At 38.9% G+C, this 25,661-nt stretch overlaps 1 protein-coding gene across 4 annotated transcripts in view; it reads left to right on the forward strand.

Annotated features, from left to right (window-relative positions):
- afap1 (actin filament associated protein 1) overlaps nucleotides 1–25,661 on the forward strand; it is a 65,800-nt gene that overhangs the window by 8,506 nt on the left and 31,633 nt on the right. For 2 of the 4 annotated variants that reach the window (XM_053511250.1, XM_053511251.1), the window contains exons 1-3: nucleotides 10,961–11,344; nucleotides 24,461–24,589; nucleotides 25,658–25,661. The exon at nucleotides 25,658–25,661 is cut by the window's right edge and continues 79 nt beyond it. In XM_053511250.1, coding sequence (XP_053367225.1) covers nucleotides 11,281–11,344; nucleotides 24,461–24,589; nucleotides 25,658–25,661 — 197 coding nt within the window. In that variant the 5' untranslated portion in view covers nucleotides 10,961–11,280. Of the gene's footprint in view, nucleotides 1–10,957; nucleotides 11,345–24,460; nucleotides 24,590–25,657 lie in introns of those variants that run through there. The other 2 variants (XM_053511253.1, XM_053511252.1) reach the window with 2 other exon arrangements.

The raw sequence follows: 25,661 nt of genomic DNA on the forward strand, positions 1-25,661 counted from the left end.
CAGAGCTCTGTCCTCGGCATCTGCTCCGGGGTTCGGCCTCGACCAGGAGTAGACCTGTGAGGATTAAGACGAGGTTTTCATCTGGAGCTCTGCTCATGATCTGTACGAACCTACGGACAGTTAATCTCTCTCTTTCTCTCATACACAGTGCGCACACACACACACACACACACACACACACACACACATTGTTCTGTCGTTATTCAGACTCAGTGATTGCGGTCATGACCAAATTTACAATAAAACTGTGATTCATTTTAGTGAAACAAGGTACAAGTGTGTGTGTGTATATATAAAATGGAGCTGCAGTTGATCTGGGTTGATTTCTGATCCAGTGGGCGGGGTTTCAGCCACATTTAAACAGGATTTTGTCAGTGTGACCTGGCAACGAGCACAGTGCGAAGATACAATAAAATACGCTAAAATAAGATACGCTTAAATAAGATACGCTAAAATAAAACACATTTTTTCCCAAATATAATTGACAAAGTAAAACTGTATCTTGCTTTTACGTGTTTAAACTTTGCAATGAATCTGCAGTTCGCAGTGCGGTTCCACAATTAGTAACTTGATGTTTTTCCAGATATTAGCTTGTTATTATGGCTTAGTAACTTGTTATTGCAATAAACCTTGTTTTACAACATTTTACAAATTTATTATATCTTTGTATTATTTTATTAATATGACATTGTAAGTTGTTTTTCATAAATAATAAACTCACTATTTTGTTATTTCAAAATATCTTGCAATTATGACTTAATTGCGACATATTTTCGTTATTTCAAGGTATTAGCTCATTATTATGAGCTATTTTTATAACTTAGTGATTTACTTTTACATCATTTACATTTTTAAACGTCTTGGTAACTTGGCTTATTAGCATTACGCTAAGTAGTTAGGACTTCTTTAATTAGATTTTATAACTTATTTGTTTAAGGTATTATCACATTGTTACGACTAAAGTTAGTTTAGTTACTCATTCAGTATGTTAACATGCACAGATAACCAGTAGAGCTGTGGTTAGAGCACGATGGGGTCGATTTATTTGGACTTTGAAACTTTTGAATAATGATAGTTTTGACATTTTAATTCATTTGTAATTTGAATTACAATTTTATTTGTCACATACACAGTACGATATGCAGTGAAATGTTTATACGACCGCCCGTGACCTTAAATAACAAGATTATCAATAAGAAATAAATTATGGAATAAAATAAGAATAGAATATAGAAAAACTTTAGCGTTAGGAAATATAGCTATAGAAGATAAGAACAAAATATAAAATATAAAAAAAAATTAAAAACTTATAGAAACTGTTGTGGAAATTGACATAGAATTTTAATTAAAATGTCTGTGTTAAAATATGCATTAGTGATGGTAATTAATTACTGTTATGGCTTACTAAGTCATTATTTTATTATACTGTACCTTAGTAATTTAGTATTACTACAGTAGGTTAGCAAGTTATAAGAATAAGTTAGTTCAGTCAAAATAGTGTTATGTGTAAAGATTATATAGGAATGTTAGGTTGAAGATGAGCGCCCAGATTGTTAGGTTTAAAAATGAAATAAGGGACGAAATACAAAAACTCGGAGGCAGACAAATGATACAGGAAGTAAAGGAAATAGATTAGCATTTTTAGCAAAAAGGTTCCAGTAGACACAAGCTGTATATATGTGTATTTGTCTCGACATTTTTGTCATGGAAGTTTTACCACTTAGGAATCAGAAAGCGCAATAAAGGATCAGGAAGTGAAATCAGAAAACCTTACTAGAAATAATGAGATACTACAGAGTTAAATATAAAAAATTCACACCTTGCAGATAATTAAAGACCTCCTACGTTACCCAGAATGCTGTTCGTCCACCTGCTGGCGGTGACAGAAGGATTTAACCCACATTTTCATTTAACCTAAAGAGATCGATGCAGCGGCGCTTTATTAATCAAATTGATCAGCCGATAGACCATCCTTACTGGCTACTGAAGGTTCTGTTTTGGATAAGCATAAGCATGCACACACACACACACACACACACACACACACACATCTTTAAGGCAGGGCAATTCTTTTAAAACCCATATATAGCAAAGAGCAGGATAGATTTTACTTTCAAGGTCTTTGCCAATCTCATTTTTGGCACAGCACAATTACACAGGCATGCGGACACACGTCCACTCACGTGTGTGTGTGTGTGTTTGCGCTGTCCTCATAACTGCGCCCTCAGAACTTGGAAGATAATCTCTTTGATTTGATGTTTTATCACTCGGACTGTTTATGTGCTGCAGATGCTCCTCTGAGAGAACGTACACTTTCACATCTTCTTATTTTTCTTCTTGTCCTCCTCCTCCTTCTCTTCGCCTCTCTATACCCGACTCGTCACGCACTGGAGGCTGACGTTACTGTACAGTTTTTCCACTAGCAGAAGAACGCTGAGAGCCGGACCGATTCCGACGTCTCTGTCTCGCTTCCTTCTCTCCTCTGCCTCCCACGACTGCACACTAAACGTCACGGCGATGTCGTCCAGAAACCTCGGATTAGTATCGCATTAGGTCATGATGTCCGTTTTCCGCCTCACTTTGCTGGCTAGTCATATTCCTGCACTGGATTTCATCATAAGGCAGCTTTCATGGAAATCCAGATGTTGGTTTTAGATCCCTAAATGGCTTGGGTTAAATGTTTCTACAGCATTTGATATCAAGTTGCAGTGTTATTCAGTGACGATTATCATGAAATAATATCACATTATCACACTCTCGAACAGCAAATTAAGGAGAATCAGCATACTGTAACATGGCTGGTGCACAATAAAACCTCTTTAATATTTATGCCATTTGGCAGACACCTTTATCCAGAGAGACTCTTTTTTTATCTCTTTATACATCAAGCAGTTAAGGGCCTGGCTCAAGGGCCCAACCAGAGCAATTTGGTGGTGGTGGTGGGGTTTGAACCTGGGACCTTCCGGACTGTAGTCCAATGCCCATTCAGTCCCCTGCACCCCCTCCCTCTTTAATACACTCATACTTGCACAGATTCATTTTTTCTTCATTCTCTTTTCTGCTCTCTCTTCCCTCCTTCCTTCCTTCCTTCCTTTCTTGATTTCTTCTTTCCTGAGGGATCAAGTGATCTGGATAAGAGTCTGACCTCTGCACTTATGCTCTCCTGCTGAGATCGTTTTCTAGTTCTTCGCTTCATTTAGTGCGTTTGTTTGAAGGTTAATTTAGCATGGACTGAAGATAAAATTGCCTTTTATTTCATTTACATTTTTTATTTGCTTGTGTCAGCAGTCTCCAGTATAGGCCTCTTCCAAATGGTTGAGATGTTGCTTCATGGTAAAAAAAAAAAAAAAAAAAAAGGTTACTTGAGATTTTTGCAAACTTGAGAAAGCACATGTACATAAGTATTCACAGCGTTTGCAAAATTGAGCGCAGGCGCATCCTGTTTCCCCTGATTATCCTTGAGATGTTTCTGCAGCTTAATTGGAGTCCACCTGTGGTAAATTCAGATGATTGGACATGATTTGGAAAGGCACACACCTTTGGAAATCCACCAATCAGGCCTATATGGTAGAAATGGTAAAAGGCACCTGAAGGATTTTCAGACCATGATTGGTGGATTGCTGCAGAGATGGTTGTCCTTCTGGAAGGGTTTCCTCTCTCCACAGAGGACCTCTGGAGCTCTGACAGAGTGACCATTGGGTTGTTGGTCTCCTCCCTGACTAAGGCCCTTCTCCCCCGATCGCTCAGTTTAGACGGCCGGCCAGCTCTAGGAAGAGTCCTGGTGGTTTCGAACTCCTTCCACTTACGGATGATGGAGGCCACTGTGCTCATTGGGACATTCAAAGCAGCAGAAATTTTCTGTAACCTTCCCCAGATTTGTGCTTCAAAACAATCCTGTCTCGGAGGCCTACAGCCAATTTATTTGACTTCATGCTTGGTTTGTGTTCTGACATGAACTGTCAACTGTGGGACCTTATATAGACAGGTGTGTGCCTTTCCAAATCATGTCCAATCAACTAAATTAACCACAAGTGGACTCCAATTAATCTGCAGAAACATCTCAAGGATGATCAGGGAAACAGGATGATCAGGGGAAACAGGATGATCAGGGGAAACAGGATGCGTCTGAGCTCAATTTTGCAAAGGCTGTGAAGACTTATGTACATGTGCTTTCTTAATTTTTTAAATTTTAATAAATTTTAACATTTTTAGTAAACTTCCTGTCTTGTTGTCATTATGGGGTGTTGTGTGTAGAATTTTGAGAAAAAAAAAGCTGTGAATACTTTCCGGATGCACTATTATATATATATATATATATAAGCTTTATGGGAGCTGACATCCGTGTCTCTGAGTCCGTATTCTACACACAATCACTTGGACATTACAGGAACTCGGCTGGGAGTTATTTATTTATATTTCTGTAAATGAATTTTAAGGATTCCTCACTCACACACTCTGTATCTGACTTTATAACCTCTAAAGCGGCGCTAAAGTACTCTGTATGACGCGTAACACCAGGCTCCGTCTGAGGAAATGAAACGTCCTGTCGGAGGGACGCGTGTTCGGGGCTTTTGTTTCAGGGAAAAAGGATGACTGAGTGATTTAGGCTTCCTGACTCTGAGCTTATGAATGTTGTATGAGAGCAGATTCCCTTCTGTAATCATGCTCTAACCCCCAGTACAGACCCCCTCACCCACTCCGTCTGCCCCCACTGGGGCTCCCAGCCGACTGGAGCCATAACACAGCACACAGGACCATGGCTGCTGGCTAGACAGATGGCGGGGTGTGTGTGTGTGTGTGTGTGAGTGAATGGTTATCCTGCTGGGCCTTCCTGACCGCTGTTTGTCTGACTCCAATCAGACATGACCAGATGGACATGAAGGAAGATTAAAGAAAGAGCATGCAGATTTTTTCAATCGATCATATGTCCTGCACGCTATGGTGCATGGTATGTTCTCCACCCCTGTGGATGTTCTTTACATAGCGTTTACAACAGCAACGCTCTCACGCTCGCTCAGCTCCAGCGCAGGAAGTGAATTAAACAAGTCACATGTTGAAGTGAGAGAGTAAGTGGGAGGTGGATCAGACATGCCATGTGCTCCAGTAAAAAGATCCTCTGAGTCGAATCCGCTGCAGGAAATATTATTTGTTCTATTAAGAAAGTTATTCGTCTCTGAATCAGCTCATGCTAAAACTCATTTTAGGAAGTGAATCAAACCAAAACATTCTAGTATGAAATTGATTTGACTTAAAATTTACTTGATGTGAATCAAACCTAACTTTTTCCAGAGAGAAAGTAATTTGTCTCTGAATCAACTTGTTTCAGGAAGTGCATCAAACATAACATATGCTAGAAAGAATGTGATTTGACTCTGAATTGACTCCACTGGAGGAAGTGAATCAAATATAACTTTTTCTAGGGAGAAAGTGATTTAACTCTGAATTCAGCAAGAGAATCAAACATAACATTGTTTAGTTAGAAAGTGATTGGACTCTGAATTGACTCCATTTCAGGAAGTGAATCAAATATGCCATGTGTTTACTAGCGAGAAATCAGTTTGTCATCTGTGATAACGGAGAGACAGGAAAAAGAGAAATCGATGGCTGGATGGTTGGTGAGAGGGTAAAGAGGTAGGTTACGAGAGGAGGTGCTTAAAGACGTGTAAAACAGCGTGAGAGGAAGCACTACTTAAAACCATTTATTCCAGTTTCCATTCCGTCTGCCAGTTTAACCTTGTGTGTGTGAGAGTGAGAGTGACTCACACTGCATGCACATGTTTTTAATGTACACTCTTCATTGATAAACGATCCAAACTGCTCATGTAGTGTATGTGAGATGAAGTTGTACAGAGAAAGAGAGGATTCAGTAAATCTTAGGCACGTAAGCCTTGTTGGAATGCTGAGCTGTTCTTCATCATCCATTTGTCACTGTTACTCAGTGTGTGTGTGTGTGTGTGTGTGTGTGTGTGTGTGTGTGTGTGTGTGTTTGAGAAGGAAACGATCTCCAGTATCATGTCTCAGAGTTTCATTCTCCTTGTTTTCTCTCTTCCTTCCTTCCGTATTTCCTTGATTTCTTCCTTCCTGAGGTCTCAAGTGTTCTGGATAAGAGTCCGACCTCTGCCCTAATGCTCTCCTTCTCTTTTGAGAACCATCCCGTCACTCTCCAGGGGTCAAATTCTGCAACTTCCACCTCAGATCTGTAACCTGAGCCATGATTAAAGTGATCAGACTGAGATTGTCTTCTAGTTCTTCGCTTGACTCAAAACTCACTTCAAAATCGGCCCATGCTGTTTAAACTAGACAATGAGCTACAGGATTCCCTGTGCTTCCATACAGTAGGTGCATCTGAAGGAAGCAAAATGTCCACAAGAAATAAATGAAAACAAAAAACAAGAAGCTGACCACACCGGTTGGTAGACGTGTTAAGGTGTGAAATGTTTAATGTACAAAACCCTAAACTAGAAATCCCAGAACTTCAGAATAAATATTTTAGAAAACGTTTCACGCAGCTGTGGACAGTCATGCCGTGTTCTTCTGTGTGTTAGATAGCCTTCATGAGCTACACTGTATTACTGACATGCTAAGAGAAATGGAGATTGCTGTAGTGTGGTTAAGGACGCGTCCCTAAGGAGAGGAGCTTGGGAAATTTTTGGGCGTAGCAGCTTAAAACAAAGGGAATGAGAACCTCTAGAGTATAGAACTTAATTAGGTTCAATAAACAGAGAGATTGAGTAAATAGATAATATTAGACAGAAATGGTACTTTGACTAACCGTGAAACTGTAACAGTTTGGTCCCCATAAAGTTCGCTTTGGGTATTCTTAAATTTTAAAAATGTTAAAAGAATGTTTAGTTATTTAATGCTGCAGCAGAAGTCAGACAGACATCCTGACTTAAAGGACCTTCTAACAGTAAGACATCTTGACTTAAAGGACTTTTCTTACAGTCAGACATCTTGACTTAAAGGACTTTTCTTACAATAAGACATCTTGACTTAAAGGACCTTTCTTACAGCCTGCCATCTTGTCTTAAAACTTTCTTATTGCCTATCATTTTGGACCGGCGTATCGTTCTCATGACTCTGCCACCAAGTGGTTTGGAAATACTTTTCAACTTACACAGAATTGTTTTGTAAAAACAGCCTCATCTTTACACTAACTTGTACAACTTGCATTGAAGGGATAAATATCCATATTTTAAATGTACTGTCCTACCAAAAAAAAACATCAAAATGATTGTTACCTTACTGTCAGTTTTTTTTTTTTTTAAAGGTGAAATGATTAGGAATTTTGTCACCTCTGAATCATTCTGTTCTTGAACCGCGGTGCTTTTTCTTCCGTAAGGTGAAATATTTTATACCTTGTCAGCAGTGGTGCTTTCCTCATAATATTAATATTAAAAAACAAGACTTATGTGAGTCTCAGCTCCTCGGGCAGCTTTTAGCCTTGAGGGAAACAGTGGAAAGTGAGCACCACCCTGCTTTATGTGTCATTAGTGTGGAGTTTGTTTAAAGTGGACCCCCCTCATTCATCCCCCTCTCCAGCACACACTCAAACACACATACGTGCGCACACTCCCAAAATCCCATGCAGGTGGCGTGAGTGCTGGCGTGCAGTAGAAAGGTTTCGTGAGTTATTCAGTGTTTTGAAAGGCGTGCCTCGAATACCAGCCAAAGTACGGAGAGAGATGGAGAGTCAACACGAGCCTTTCTCCATTCCTTATTTCACTAATGGTCAGTTTCCCCTTCTCTTCCTGTTTCCTCCGTATCCCTTGTGGGTTTGTTTCTTTTTGTGCTAAGCGTTTATTTGGTGTGGAATGTTTATTACAGATAAACCTTCTTGAAAGAGTTACAGCAACCCTAAGGATTTGGTTTAAAACAGCAACATGACCTGATTCTTGATCTGTTTTTTTTTTCTTTCTTTGTGTCAGCTGATGAGAAACAAGGCTCGCCTTGTGCTCAAACTCACACAAGTATCTCCTAACCCCTTTATACATTATAGCCCCTTTTAAAATTCGTGTGGCATCAAGTTTTATGGGTATTTTAAATATATACTGTTGTATTCAACATGCCACACTCAAATCTGATAATAAACGATGTCGTGCTTACGAAAGCATACGATTCGAGTGATTGAAGTCTTTCCAAAACTCCATAAACCGCTTATACTATTTTTCCTTTAGTTCCAACACTCAAGTAAGGTAATCAACCTTGCAGTACTCATTCTGCCTCATACTCCTTTTTCAACATTAAGAAACTAGAACCAGGAAATCATGTGACAACTTGAGGCAATCATAGTGCCTATGAGAACGGATACTGAGAACGGATAGCTTTCGCCCTCCACAACAATGGAAATTAACCCAAGACTCCTACATTTAGGAGAACAGAGAACGAGGGATCGGTTCTCTGGATTGTTCCTGGGCTTAAAAACAAACTTCGGGCTCGAAATCAAACTTGCGCTGAAACCACCGTGGAGTCTGGAAAATATCTCAAGTGTGAAAACGCCCTTAAACGCCATTCCTGCAATATCCTGCACTAACAATTCTCTTTGATCATTTTCCATCAATCTTTTTTGATATTACACATCAAAGGCCTCAGGAACAGTTATGAAGAAAATATCTCTAGTCTGCACGTACAGTACATGGGTTTGACTGTGCATGCATGGATTTAAATTTAAATTGCTAATCTGCTGGCATCATACAACTGTGTCTCTGAGATAATGCAAAAGGCAATACTTCTTTTTTTATTTAGGTTTTGTTTTTGGTCCATCCACATGCCATCCAGTGACAGATTCTCAGCCTGGATCTATATTCATTGTTTTTGTGGCAGTTACTCAAGAGGTCAGGTTGCTAACTCGACGCCCCATTGTGATTTACACACTACAGGCAATTTGGGAACACCAATTAGCCTAAGTTGTATGTCTTTGGGACATATATACTTGAGGAAGGAAACCGGAGTACCTGAAGGAAACCCACCAAGCACGGGCAGAACGTGCAAACTCCATGCACACAGACCCTGAGGTGGGAATGGAACCCTGACCCTGGAGGTGCAAGGGCACAGTGCTAACCTCTACGCCACCATGCCACCTCTTTTTACTTACATTTACAGCGTTTTTCAGACACCCTCATGCAGAGATTACATTTCTTTCATTATACATCTTAGTTGTTGAGGGTTCAGGGCTTTTTTTTTTATGTTCCCATCAGTGGCAGCTTGTCGGTGCTGGGGTATAAACCTATAACCTTATGATTAGCACTTCAACATCTTTTCTTCTGCCTAGTGTTAAAGTTAGTAAGTTGTAAATTTCATGATGTGAACTTTTTAACAGGCCAACCCCCAACACCATCACCGAAACAACCCTGAGGCAGGGGGCTGATAAGAATAAGAAAAATTCACAGTTTTGGAGAACAGACAGGTTTTTTCAGTTTTGTCTGTCTAATGATAGGCTGTGACCAAGCATTTGTAGTCAAGCTCCTCTTGCCTGCCGAGTGATGGATGGAGTGGAGACAGATCTCCTGTGGAGAGATGAAGGAGCTCAAGCATTAGCGTGAAACTGCAGATACACCTCATGCTTACGCAGTAACACTGTACTGAGCCTGACGCTGCTTCTAGGAGGAGCTGGAGTGTGGTAGATACAGGACGTCCATCCATGTATCTATCCATCCTTCAAAGAATACATCTGCCCATGTATGGTATCCATCCATGTATCCTTGTAGCCATTCATCCACATATACAGTTCATTCATCCATGTATTAATCCACATGGCCATTTATCCCTTCATCATCTATCCATCCATGTACTGTATGTATCCATCCATCCACACATCCATCCATATATCCAACCATGTATGTATCCATCCATATAGTCTTTTAGTCCATTCTTCCATGTATCCATCAATACACATGTGTTCATTTTCCCGTCCATCTATTTATTCATTCATCCACTTATCCATCTATTTATTCATGCACGTGTCTATCCATCCTTCACTTATTCATCAATCCATTTAGGTATCCAATCAATACAGTCATGTATTCCACCACATATATATCTGTCCATCCATCCATTCATCTGTTCATCCATCCATCTATTCATCTAACCATCCATCTATGTTTTTATCCAAATTTTCATCCATCCATCCATCCATGGTCTGCTGGTACTTTTGAGTTCACTCACGGTTCTCCTAATATAACAACACGTCCAGCTTTTTACAATTTTATTACTTTAATACCATAACCAATCTTTAACAATTAAATGATTTAAATAAACAAATAAGTATTTTGTCATTTTATCCATTTAGTTACATAAGGTTTTGGAACATTCTCAAAAAATAACTTACTTGTACATTCTCAAAAGAACTTGTTCTTGCTGATGTTACAAAAATATGGTTATGATTCACAGCATTATCAGAAAGGTGGAAAAGTAAGAGTATTGTAAAAAAAACGTATTGCAAAATCGGTATTTAAATTTTGTATCGCTCAGCTTCAAGAGTCCATTCATGATGATTTTATATATATACTGTATATATGTTCCAGTCTTTACCTCCCAGTTAGGTGTAAATTAGAGGTTCTGATCCCTGTGAGCCCCCAGGATCACGGCGTACACTGAGGTATTTGTTTTTCAAACCACATCTGTCATGAGGCTTTGTTCTCTTTGTAGGAAATTTGCTGTAGCGCTGTAATTACCACCGTGAGCTTTTTCTCCTCCGCTCTCTGCACTCAGCTCCACGACGAGAACATGCGTGAGGTTTGAGGTTATTTTAAATAATCACTGCTTTGAAACAAAAGTGTGTCAGTACACTACAGATGCTGTAGGCAGTCATTCACACATAAACAAACACACCCTAACACACACACACATACTGTACACATACTTCTCTCTCCTTCAGAGAGAGAGAGAGAGAGAACTAGGATGTAAGGAGGAGGAGGAGAACTCGAAATGCTTGAAGGTGGAGTAAAAAAGGGGAGGGGAGGAAAAAGAGGGAGAGAGGTGTCGCTTTTCATCGAGCAGAGTCCGGACAATAAAGAAGGCACAGAAAGTGTGCTGAGAAAGGAAGGAAAGAAAAAAAAAACCCCAAAGAAAAGACAGGTTTATTCACTGTTCTTTGTAACCTGACAGATTTTTAGGCACTCGAAGAAGACAAAGAAGGAGATTGTCTAGTTTGAGGGCAGGACCTGGTAGAAGGAGGGAAGAAGGAAAAAAAAGAGGAGGAGGAAAAAAGAGAAGAAAGTTTTCCCAAGCAGAATACGAGCCGGTCTCTCTGGGCTGGACTGGGTGAAATCAGGCTCCTGGATGCTAGGGTTAGATGTGATCGCCTCGACCATGCGGAGCGACCCTATCCTGTTCGACTCCAGGGGTGAGTGCTCAGCAAGGAGGGAAAAACCTTTCAAACACAGATGGAAATGAATTAATGTATCTTTAAAAAAAAAAAAAAAAACTTTAACAAAGAGCACATTTTGACGAGTTGTGTCCCAGCAGTTAGGTTAAGTTCGAACTGAAGCAGCAGCATGTGGTTCTAATTTGGTTCCACGCTCTGAGGAGTGTTATGTTACGCCGGTGAAACGTAAAGAAAGAAAAAGTTTGTGCTTTCCTAGCACTGGTGTTGCCTTAGAGTCATGATTTTACACTCTTATTACGCTTTTAGAAGAGCGTGTTTATGGACAAATTTAATTCCAAACCTCTTTCCGATGAAATTTGTGATGTTTCAGTAATTTTGCAGTACATGAAGATTAAACTCGATAACTTGAAAAACTTAACACTGTAACGTAAACAAGGTTCCTTTTGCAAGGACGGATTGTTCTTTCTTCTTTTTCTTTTTCGTAAAGGAATTAATGAAGCGTATTTAACCGATACATTTGCTATTCACTCTCACATATGAAGATTTTTTAATTTAGGTCAGATGATGTCACATGATGTCATTCTGGAGATTCGGGGCTCACCAGCAGGACGTTGATGATGATTGCTGGATCAGTTGTTCGTGTTACTGAGTTCATTGCGATGTTGAGGTTACGGTGAGGTTTAAGACCGAGCGTTCACGTCGATGTTTGCTCTAGTGTATCGACGATGCGCTAAACAAGGATTGAAAAATTCCTTGTCGTGCTGTTTGATTCGATTTATTTGATTCAGAATCAGTTCACACATTGTAAAACTTATAACCGTTAAGTGGTAAAACATTATTTTAAAAATGGCATCATTTACTGTAAGTGCTAGCAAAATACTCTCTTCTTTTTATTCTTCTTGTTTTGAGTTGGTGCCACCTACTAGACTGGAGTAAAGATTTGTAAAGACACGACATGTAAGCATGTACAACACAAATTACATAGCATTTCAGCATTTATTAGGGGAGCTTATTAGTAAGATAGCACCAGTGCGTTCCTGCTGTGCTGTTGTTATTTTTATTTAAAGTAACACAACTAAGTGCCGCATCATGAGCTTGATGGTGTTTTTTTGTTTTCCCTGTATGTGGTAATAAACTACTGATTGAGGAAGCACCGAGTATTGCTTTCAGTCTGCTGATTTTGCTTTGAGTCGCCAGGTTTAAACACCAGGATTTTACTGACAGACTGTCTGATTTCTGTCTTTTGCAATGTTTACCTTTAAGAACGGAAACATTGCACTTCTTGGTGAGCTAAGAAGTGCAGGAAATTTGTTCATATTTAAGTATTTATTCTGTATTTTGACACAACATGTCCAGTCTTGTCATGTCCACAAAATGATCCTGTCACCTGCGTCTGTAAATACCCGAGTACTTAAGTAATGCTGTAATCATAAACTCCTCCCTCTGCCCATCATCCTAAAACACACAAAAAAGATTGTTTGTCTTCACTCTTCCACACCTCCACACAGGAATCCTACTCTGATTCTGTCCAGCATTTTGTATAAAATTGTCTTTATAATGTATTCTCAGGAAGTTAAAAAGAGCGTTTTCATTTCAGGGCGCCAGGATCGTTTTTTTAAGAACACTTGAGCCCAAAGTCTGGTTCATTTTGATCAGTAAGAACACAATTGTTTCACTCTAAGGAACCATGCCCACTGGGAAAGCTGGTCTTTAGGACAATACAGCGTATTCGAATACGGGGTCAAATATGGAAGCCAATCGTACCTGAACACGGAAGTGGACACGGCGTCATAAGTGTCGTCTGTCTTCTCTAAAATCTACCTACACAGCCATAACTAATTAAGTAGGAAGGCAAATGAGTGTGTTACTCTTAACATTTTTTAAAGTTTATTTATGTTTAATGGCTAGGGGCATACTGCCACCTGCTGTATTGGAGAGTGAAAATACGCGAGCATACCCGAGTACAGAAAAAAATAATAAGGTAAACGCTGGCCAGTTGGGGAAATGGGCAGTGGGTATAATCGTTCTTGGACACAGTTCATATCAGTTGTGTCTAATGTGAAAATGCCATAAAGTTGCTTTGTGACGATGTATGTTGTTAACAGAACTATACAGATAAAACTGAACTGAACTGTTCACAGCTAGAACTTCCAAACAGACTTCTTATTCAGTTCGTGGAAGTTTTTTTTCCAGAAACTAAGTGTTATAAATGTCCTCAGAAGTTAGTCAGTGGTGATGTTTCAGGATGGTCACTGCAGTAGCGCTGATTGTCCACTAGTCTGATAAAAAAAAAAAATGAATACTGCAGACTGTTTTAATAAAATGAAAGATTTAGATTTATCAGTAGTGCTTGTTCAATTAACCGTCACAATCGAGGCATGCTAATGTCTGTTTGAACTTTAACCTATTACTGCTTCCTGTTTTCACTCATGCATCCCCTCCCCAGGATGCTGCACAGCTAAAGTCCTTCGAGAGACCAGTATAAAAACTATAAACGCTTTAAGCACTACAAGCTTCATTTCCTTAGCTTCTTGCCAACAACTGGTGGACATGTTTTAAATCTTCGCAGGGAGCAAAAGATTTCTGATTCTGTCTTCTCAAGTTGTTTTGCTGTGGTTGCTATGGCAACTTAAACTTCTCAAATGTTTAAAAACTACCCCGCTCCTGTACATTGTACTTGGATGAATGTGTGAGGTTCTGCACACCGTTGACCTCAGGCTCGCCTGAAACTGGATTTAATGTGATTATTAGCATTTATCACTGCTTGAACATGGTGTTAATTTCCACTCAATTGTTATGTGTGCGTGTATGTGTGTGTGTGTGTGTGTGTGATGTGTGTGCACTTTCTGATAGTCCCCCACCCACTTACAGCCCCTTAAAAGCTTTTACATGCAGACATTTCTCACATTTTATCCCTTATCCACCCTCTCATTTACTCTGTCAGCAGTTTGGCTTAGGTATTCAATCTTTCATCCCTTGCTCAAACACACACACACACACACACACACACACACACACACACACTGACAGCTCATCTCTAACACCCTTTTATTAACACTAGACAGGCCTTTATCAGCTGATCTTGGATCACACTGGGGATTCTGGGTGGTGTCTCTCTCCTCTGTGTCGGCGATTCCTCTCTGGTTGTTTTTCTCTTAATATTTTACAAAAGAAAAATAGCGTTTCACAGTTTTGTACGGCATAATGCATCACTGCACTGGTATACACAACTAAAAATAATTATACATCACTATACAGCATAGTATATCATTATTTATTATCCACGTCATACACGGTATAACACACTAGATCATTCTGCAGGACTATACAGCTTTAACCAGCACCGTACAGAATAATAACTCATTATTCAGTGTTATAGCTAATTATATATTTTTATATTATCATGAATTATATAGATTATATATTATTATTGTTATACAGCACTATATAGCACTATTAATCAATATACAAAACCATACAACATTTTATATATATATATATATATATATAGCACTGTATTAAATTATACAGCACTACACATCATGCATTATATGGTATTAATATAGATTATTCTACAGCACATCTCATTAATCCCTGATCAAGGGCACTACCTGGTGTGTGGAACAAGTGAATCCTACAGCCTACATAGTGCACTAGCTTTCCATTTAACTCTATTTGGCGTTCAACCCCAAAATCCGGAACCTTACTATTATCCTGTAGGGGAAATATATGTTTCTCAGGACTGTCCATCACGTCCATGATTTAATCGCTTCAGCTTTTGCCAACATTAGGAAGTAAGAATTTAAAACTACTTTTTTCCCGATTAATTACACTGTCGCTCTCCAGCTCCACCACTCGCGGTTAGTAAGTTTCGCCAGGTGTGGAAGCATATATGTTGGTGCAGCAAAGTAACTGGTTAAATAAAGAAACAATTCAAAGCCTGTTGATAATAAATGGTATTTGTGGAACTGTTGTATAAAAGCAATATCAAATAAGGTTGTGCTATCGTGCTGGATATCGGTTGTATGCACGAGGGCGCAGCCCGAGTACTAAAGATATCTAGTACAACAGCACAAACTTGAGTGTGATATTCATTTTATACAACAAACACAATGTTTTATTAATAGATTATTTGTTTCCCTCTTCATAGATTATTGTACAACACTATACATCATTTTCCTGCACATCATTATACATCTTCATTGATTCAATTCATGTTCTATCTTAACCTGTAGGGTAGTAGGGGCCTGGAGTGTGTCCGACTTCATATAAATATATATATATATATATATATATATATATACAATAATAAGCTTCACTACACGATATTATACAGCACTGTACATCATTATTAAATACTGTTTGTCATTATATGTCACTATATGTCATCATACACCACAATGTATCCTTATACTGTACATCACTATATATATATATATATATATATATTATCATCCAGCAATATATGTAAATATAAAGTACAACCCTATTAATTATAAGCCAGTCTTATACAGCCATATAAATCACTTATACAGCATTACTCAGGACTATACAACACCGTACACCACTATACATCACTCCACAGTATTATACACCACTATACATCACTCCACAGTATTATACAGCACTATACAGCATCATACAGCACATAAATTGTGGCTGAGAGACACAGAGCCATTTTTCAAGGCACCAAGAAGTCTCTCCACCGCCTGAGAGGAGGGTTTCTCTAACCACAGCCCCCTCATCCTCATTCCCTTTTCCCCTCAAGTGCGGTTTACACATTAGTGCTCTGTAACACACACACACACACACACACACACACACACACACACACACATACACATATATTTTCCCTTTCATTGATGAACAGTGGTGTGTTCGGTGTCTCTGAACATCTGGAGGTTTACTGTAGGCCATCATTAACGCTGGAATGAAGCACTGCTGGATATTTAAAGCCACACTCTGCACTTTACCATTACTGTGTCATTTAGCTGTCACACACTTGCTCACATGTGCATTTTACACATTCCCAAACTGTATCGACTTGAATATGAGTTCTGCACCTGGAGGAACGTTTGCTGACCTATGTCGAGTGTGTTGATTGAACAACGTATGTTAGAGCAGAGGGAAAACTATATATATATATATATATATATATATATATATATATATATATATATATAAAACCATGGTAGATGTGCTTGTAGTTTGGAGGTTTGTTGTAGCATCTTGTCAAGGTGGCCTTAACAATAGCATTAGCAGTAATGATTTATAAATGATCAAATCACTAGCGTATCCTGTCAGGTTAGGTTTCGTTAGCTAGTCAGCTAGTATTAAAAGTGAAGATTGTTATATTTAATGATAATATCATAAAATGAAAAGTTAGCTTAGTTTCTATTGTGAGGTAATGTTAAAAGTAAATATAATAAAAAATTCATGATAATGACAGAAATTTGGTTACTGTACGTTAGCTTATGGAAGTTAACTGGTATGTTTTAATAGCAAAGATGGTTCATGTCTATACTGTACATATGACTTCAAAATTCTGTCAGGTTAGTTCAAGATAGCTAACTGGCAAGTTTAAACAGCAAAGGTGATTAAAATCTATACATTTAACTTCAAAATTATGTCAGAAATCCTGTCAGGTTAGCTTATGGTGGCTAACTGGCAAGTTTTAACAGCTAAGATGATTAAAATCTGTACATTTGACTTAAAAATTCTGTCAGAAATCCTGTCAGGTTAGCTTATGGTGGCTAACTGGCAAGTTTTAACAGCTAAGATGATTAAAATCTGTACATTTGACTTAAAAATTATGTCAGAAATCCTGTCAGGTTAGCTTATGGTGGCTAACCGGCAAGTTTTAAAAGCAAACATGAATAAAATCAATACATTTAACTTTACAATTCTTTTAGAAATCCTGTCAGGTTAGCTCATGGTAGCTAAACGGCAAATTTTAACAGCGAAGATTATTAAAATCTGTACATTTAACTATAAAATTCAGTCAGAAATCCTGTCCAATTTGTTCAAGTTAACCAGCCGGCCATGTTAAGCAGTTAAGATGATTAACATTTACAATATACAGTATATGACTTATTAATTTTATCAAATAAAATAAAAAAAATTAACTCATGCTAGCCAGCTAATGTTAACTGTGAAGATTATCTACATTTATGAATAACAATATGAGAAACGGGAAAATTGTTAAAATAAATAAATATAGCATTTCAGAAGTTCTGTTAGATTTTATTCGACTAGAGCTAAAAGCAAAGATGATCAAAAACTATAAATATAAACAGAAGATTCTGTCGAAAGTCCTGTCACTTAAAGATGATAAAATATTATAATTAAAGGGAAAAGCTCCTGGTTAAACATACAATTGAGTTAGCTCACATTAGCTAGCTGTCAAGTGTCAACACTGGAAATCCTTTAAAATCCTGTCGGGAATCTGGTCTGGTTGGTTCATGCTAGGCAGCTAAAGGGGTTTTTTGTTTTTTAATGACAGTAACAAAAACTGTAAGGATTATTAAACAAGAAAGGAGAAAAATGTACAAAACATGCAAAAGACATGAAAAATAATAACTTTTTTTATTGTGTAATCAGTTGTAGTGAGTAATAGTACTCTTAACATCTGATGAGATTGTTAAACTTCAGCAAAAAGTCATGATATCAGTACCAGAGTATCGTATTCTTCAGCTCCACTGTACATGATGTCACCATTTTTGGTGAAGGAGCTAATTTTGGAAATTTTTGTGAGATTAGACACTGGCACCAGAAAGGCTTAAAACACACACACACACACACACACACACACACACACACACACACACACACACACACACCCGAAACTGAAACACACTTCTGCTGTGTAACTACTTCACCAGCTACAGCAAGAGTTCATGGATAAATATGGTGCTGTATCCAAGCCCAGAACTTTCAGGAACTTGCTCATAAAGAAATTGTGTGAGTGTGTGTGTCTGTGTGTGGGTGTGTGTGGGTGAGGGGTGGGGGGAGTGTTAGAGGGGTTAGAGATGATGGCTATATGGTGTCAGTGTGCTGGTATGCCCCGGTCTGTCTGTGGTGGCCAGGCAGTGAAGTAGGCCAAGTATCCGAAACCACAGCGCTGATTCTCTAAGCTGAATCCTGGCAAAAAATAAAAAAATAAAATAAAAAAATTCCTGGATCATGGTGCCGACAACGCCGTCCTATTTTCAGCATCCTGGGTTCTCAGTTTCGGCTCGAACCCGCAGCTGGTTCATACGCTGAGTTCACCGGGTGTCAGAAAGCTGTGAATAGACATTATACTCATGAAAAAGAAAATCCTGAGGGTCACTCTAGGGTCTGATTTCAGAGGTCTGATTTCTCTTCCCTTTTAACAGAGATACAGAGACAACATTTGACCTAACCTGAGTGAGAATGGTTATTAAAAGTGCAATAGTCTATTTTCTTTCATTTCTTACACGTACAAACATACAGTACACACCCTTTGATCCTTGACAGGTGACGGGAACAACACTCATTATTAATTATAAACCAGTAAACTCACGACAGGATCATGGGAACCCAAGGCTCGCCCATGCCCGCGGGGGCCGAAGGCCAGCCCTCACAGTCCGATCCCACAAAAAAGCCAATGCAGCCCAAACCTCAGCCCACAACACACAGGTTCGAGAAGGAAAAGAGTCCAAGGTCGCCAACCTGGCCTCCAGACTGCCCAGATCCAAATCTGATGCCAGAGTTTATGGTATGCCAGAGCCACCCAGATGGCACAAGAGGAATAGTCGATGCGACACTTTTGTTGTCTAAAATTCATAACTATTACTTATTTTTTGTTTTTGTTTTTTTTGCGAAATCGATAATGTTCCACGGCTCTTATTTTTTTGCATAATACATTTGTTTTTTAATTTCTCAATTTGTTTTTAAGACATTTTTTCACCCCTGCCATCGGCTGTTTCATCTCAAATAACTGAAATATCCGCAACCACATGCTGACCCCAGACTACCCCTAAGAATCACTTTGAAGTTAAAACATTTCTGTTTCTTTTCTTTGTTGTTGTTTTACACCAGAAATAATGAATTCCACGGATTTACACTGCTAAACTGTAAAAAAAAAAAAAAAAAAATAGTCAGTACCAGTACTCATCTACTGTAGATTTACCTTGATTTAACTCATCTAGGTAATACATTTAAAATTTGCTGTGATATCCTAAACAGTGATGGCACAATATAGTTTGATGACATATTGTGATCATTGTAATATTGAGAAAAAATCATAATTAAAAAATAAATAAATTATGACATGACTAGACCTAGCTGAGTTGATGTTAAAAATTGTGCTGTATGTTCAAAGATTTTTGTATGTTCAAAATCTTTGAATTCTGTAATTAATTATAAATATTTTGAATATTATTAATAATAAATTTGTAATATATAATAAAAATACTTTATATTTAAAAATGTTATTTGCATCATTTTGCCCGGCCTTCCCTGCATACATACTGTATAATGAACATGCATTCAATTTTTTTTCATTAACAGAACTGTACACTACTGTATGTAGGCAGGTTAATGTGCATGAGTGCAGTTGCTTATGAACAGCGTACAGTAGAATACAGACTGCTTTTCTCTGATTGGTCACTGTGACGAAACCTGTAAGAAAGTTTTTTGTGTTCCCGCCAATCGCCTGATCCCCTTTGTTTTATCGGTTTCTTCTCCTCTAACCGTCGACCAGCCTCTCCTTTCTGGCTGGAGTGAAACTCTAAAGCCATGTCGGTAAAGTTTCAGACCTCCGGCTTGGTGGACGACGAAAATGCTCGTGATCTTGTATTTCAGCTGTACAAAAACCTCAAAACAAAGCGTTCTTGTGGTTCTGTGATTCAACACTTCCCGCCATCTCACCATCTCTGAGTGAGAAGAGTGACATCATCGCTGAAGCTGATCCCTTTATTTACCACCGAAATACCCTTTTACGGTGTTATTCATGTATTTACAGCGTGTCTGATTGCGGTTTTGTTTGATTTAGTCATTGGTCGAGATTCAAGAAGTTTTCTGTTTTACAGAATATGCAGTTGAAAATGTATCAACCGTTTACAAGGGGAGAATAATAATATTCTAAAAAAATAGTAAAAAAAAATACATGGATATACAAATACTATATAATTATTTTCCAATTCAAACCAACTGTCAGAGGTAAAGCTGTAACTTCCAGTTGTTCATCATCTTCAGGAGACGTTTAAAAAGACAGTTTACAGGGGACAGACTGCTATTATGTAAGAACAGAAAAGAATGAGTCTTGTGGACGAAATTGAGCTATTAACATGTCCAACGTGTTATTATTTATTAAACAAATATTATTATAAATAAGATTCTATGGGAGGGATACTAGCTTTCAAAAAAACTAGCATGAAATTTGCAACGATGCGTACACATTACAGGCCACATTATCCAATTCCGTTTTTTATTTGGTCAGAACTGATTTGCATGTTATGACACATTCATAATTACAGCTTACTTTTATTAGACTCTAACATGGACGCATCTGTCCTCTGAAACAGCACACATGTGCACATCGATACGACTTTGCTTGCACCATCTGGGTTAAAACACATCCTGTCTGTGAGACCGCTCATTTATTTTATAACAATGGATGCAATCTTAGTAAAAACACACTCGGGGGGTTATGCACTGGAGGACGGCGAGCTGTTAGTCGGCTGTTTTTGTTTAGGGTAAGAAGAAAAAAGAAATCCAGACTCCGCGCATTAGCTGTTTTAGCAGCTGTTGCTAGCACCGGTATAAAATCCCCGCACAAAGTCGCATGTATTCTGATCTGCCCGTTCTCATTCAAGTCACATGACTGTGTATCGAATATTTATCCGATTTAGGACCAAGTGACTCTACTGACTTTAGATCAAAAAATCAGATCAGAAAAAAATCAGAATGTTGTCACTTTAAGATAAAAAGAATCTGATTTGAGTCCGTAATATAGAGTAAATGATACTTCTCATGGTGATCAAACATTTATTGTAGATGGTTTATAGAATTCATAAGTGCTTCATGCTTCTCCACAACGGATCGTGGAGTCCAGAAATAAAAAAAATAAAATTTCTTGTTTAGTGTTGATGTGAACTGTCACCACTGGAGCGCTCTTAAACCCTTTAATACAGGGAAGTAAACAAATATGTTCAGAACGGATGAATCCAACCCTGCGCACTAAAGTAGTCGAGTTTCGTACACTTATTATCAGAGTCTCAGCTGATTCACCAGTACATCTTAAAATCAACATACATCCCAACATTTTGTAGCTAATGAGAAGGAGATTAAGGCGTGCAACATCAAAGAGTCAAGAAAAAAGGAGATTTTAGGAATAAACTTTGGGACACTGGCAAAAAATTAAAAGCTCATTGTTGATTATTTCTCTTTAATGGAACAACAATGAAAACATAGTGGTCAGCACTGTGGCCCTGCACCCTCAGGGTTCGATTTCTGCCTCGTCTCTGTATGTGTGTGTGTGTGTGTGTGTGGAGTTTGTATGTTCTCCCCACAGTGGGTCGGTTTCCTCCCACAATCCAAATCGGCGTCCCCGAGTTGCCCAAAGTGTACACCTGTTTACTGGATAAGCGCTGTAGAAGAAGAATGAATGTGAAAAAATTAAAAGAACAACATCGAGTGTATGGTTTCTCACAGAAGCGAATCCCTGATGAGGCTGTTGTTGCTGCCTGGGTGGTAATAATCCCTGACCACACACATACACACACACACACATGTTAATAAATGTGCACTTCTGGTTTTCAGTCCTGCAGGCTGGCGGTGGATCCCCAGTGCAGACTACCTGTGTTTGGAGACTGGAAACAGAAAACATATGCTGGTCTGTGCAGCAGAGCTCAGTGTTTAGACTGCATGGACTTAAATCCTCTTCCTGTCAAACTGGCTGTGGATTACATTGGACTGAAAACTTCGGTCTCTCTGCGGTTCTGGCTCGAGTGTGTACATGCTTCTTTTATTGTTCACCTCCGGATATGTCTTCTTCTTCTTCTTCTTCTTCTTTTTGCTCTTGGAGGCAAAACAGGCTATCTTTCGTCATCTGATCGTGTTGACACAAGGCTTCGTCAAGCCGAGAGAGAGTGTGTGTGCTTGTGTGTTTGAGTGTGTGTGTGTGTGTGTGTGTGTGTGTGTGTGTATTTGGCAACGGAAGAGCGGGAGGTTAAAAGTTCGTGCCTGGGTGGTGTTTTTCTCCTCTGTGTGTGTTTTTTTAAACCCGTAAGCACAGTCTGAAGGTGGTCCTCGTTTGTGTGTGACGTTACCTTCTCACGGACGGCTCCTAGCGTTTATTTCCTTTTGGATGTGAGAGATAAAAGTGCTTCATGAAGTGTTCTTTACAGGGTTTAGATCTCTCATTAAAGAGAAATCTAATTGAGGCATGTGGGGATTCATGGTAACGGCATCAGCGTACTTTAGACTGTGCACTCGTAGTCTAATCGCTACACTGGAGCTCCTGGAGACGGTTACGAGTAGTCATGTATATAGTGAATGATGAACCGAGGAACAAGCAGCTACATACAGTAATAGCGTGATAGTACCAAATGTCTGTACTGAGATTAATGCAAAAGTTCAAGTCAGTTCTAATTGCACATGTTGGTAGAGGAACTCTTTGTCTGTACAAAGCTACGGTACTACTCATAACCTCCGTCACAAACGATACAGATTGTAACAAGACAAGAGTATCGTATCCAATGGAATGCATATGTACTGTACATAAAAGCTTTATTAGTTCTCCTCAATGTGTTTTTCAGATTTCCCCTTGACTGCACTATTCTAAACAGTGTTGTATCATGTTTTTCCCCCAACTTTGCCCTCTTTTTTTATGTTTAAATTTTTTTTAAATAAAATTTTATCCCTGCATTAATATTTTTTATTGCCTATATGTTGTTATTTTAATGTGAACTGGCTGCTGTAAAACCACAATTTCCATATGGGATTAATAAAGTAAAGGTAGTCCCCGATTTACGAACATCCGAGTTACAAAATTTCCGCAGATACGGTTCTACTTCCGCGGTTCTACTTCCGGTTCAATCGCGGAAGTAGCTCATGTTTATTGTACAAAAAATATATTCTGCAGTGCACCAGATATCAATATTTACAATTATATACAATATTTTCAGTGTGTAAGGGAAAGTATGGAATGTCTAAAGTTCTGTATATTGTATGTGTGTGTTTGTGGGAGAAATTAGGCGGCCTCACTAGTTTCAATAACTTAGTCCTGGAAAATGTCTGTCCTGTAAAGCTGTACTGATGGTGAACAATCCTAATTCACGGGTTTACAGTCCAATACAGTGGAAAACAGCTCTGAGACAAATTTGCATTACATTTCATGTGAGGTTCATTTCCTTGGGCGTGGTTATGGTTTTTGGCCACATGATGGCATTGTGGGGGAAGTGGACATTTAGTCAAGTGGATTGGTGATCGATCGATCGATCGATCCATCCATCCATCCATCCATCCATCTTTGTTATTCGTCTCCTCCTCCAACTCCCCCAGATAAAAACAGCAATGAATGCAGAATTTTTTTTTTTTTTTAAAGTTGCTAATAAATTTAAGTCTGAATTCCAGTCTGATTTCAGTTCGTTGATTATCATTTGTGTACATCTGATACCATGTAAGTTATACATCTTTACCTGGCGTCCATCCGGCAACCCGAATCCGTTTTTGCGAACTGATGCGAATCAGAATGACATCACACAGCAGCTGTATTTCACAGCCCTAAAACTTCCTGACGTTCCATGACGAGAAGCCCGAGCGACATCGCCATAACGGCCTCGATTTTTCCGGCACTCCGTTTTCTAGCACATGCTAATCATCTAGCTCTGTTTCCAGAGTAACATCATAATAAAACAAATGTCCTCCACCACACACACATACACACACACACATATGCATTATTTTTCTTTTGGCCCTGGCTCCAGTACAGTTTAGTTTAATGGAGTGATGTTTTTCCATCAGTCGTCTGTGTTCCTCAGGTCCGTCACCACACTGAGGCCCGCGATCACCTGTGAAGGAGAAAATCATAAAAAATGTGTGTGTGTGGTCCTTTCCTTCCTTCTGATGAGGTTTAATACTGTTTCTTATGTTTCCGTGTTTCCGCAGCGATGGAGGAGCTGGTGGCCGAGCTGCGGGTCTTCTTGGAGCTGTTGGACCGAGAATATTTGAGCGCAGCAGTGCGAGAGAAGAAACAGCAGATCTCCAACATCCTACACAGAGTCCTGTCTGCTAAAGGTGTTGAATTCAGTACAAGTCTACTGGAGTAGTCTGAACAGAAATCAGTCTTTAGATTTAAAAATATTGGCTTGAAAGTATGCGCACCCCTGACCATGACATCCAAAAGTGTTTTTTTCTCGAAAGTTAGGTTGTATAGAGTGTCTTTGTAGGCTGTTCACTGGAACACCATGAAAACATGATGACCAAACTCAACTCACCTGGAACCTGGAGCCTCCTCGAAATCTCAAGCTCAGGGCCTGAGCACAGTCTTGCACTTCTGACTGAATGAACACATGATCTCCACGGTGACGTTTCAACATCTAGCGGGAAGCCTTCTCAGAAGATAAGAGCCGAGCCCATGTAATGTTCAACAAGGGCATACACACCTCATGGTCAGGGGTGCACAAACTTTTGACTTTTCAACATAAGGTGCTGGAAGGTTTTAGTTTAACATTAATGATTAGGGTGCTATTCATTTTGAAACCCAAAATTCTATAGATTCTTCACACACACACACACACATGTTTAAACTCTGACTAGACGTCAGGCTGAACTACTCTCAGGCCTAAACACACACGATGCGGGAGTGAGTCACGTAGCAGACACGTTTTGACGTATTTAGTTTGTTTCTCTTTTTATCAAATAACATGTTTCCCTTCAAGTGCACCGAATGTTTTTACTTTCTTTCTTCCTCTTCTTTTATTTAAAGATCCAAAGTTACACACACACACACACACCCTGGTTTTACCTGGATGTAACATCAGAGACTAGTCATTTAATGAAATTCCTAAACATCACCCTGGAGCATCGGAATACGCGTGACGGCATTTCATTTAAATTGAAAGTGTTTATCTTGTGTGTGATGTGAAGTGGAGACACTCGTACAATCCTACAGTCTTTTTATTTGTATTTGTTTACATATAACAGTTTGTTATAAAGTCTTTAATTCCTAACAGAGACAGTTTGTTAAGTGCACAAGTGAAACTGATCATGTGAATCTCCTGGGTATAACTGAAGCGGTGTGTAATGTGATGTAATCAGTTCAGATGTTTAAGAACAGACGTGTCGTTGCTGTCTGGGTTTCAGAGTC

Source organism: Clarias gariepinus, chromosome 14 (assembly GCF_024256425.1).
Source record: "Clarias gariepinus isolate MV-2021 ecotype Netherlands chromosome 14, CGAR_prim_01v2, whole genome shotgun sequence".
In the NCBI taxonomy this organism is placed as follows: Eukaryota; Metazoa; Chordata; class Actinopteri; order Siluriformes; family Clariidae; genus Clarias; species Clarias gariepinus.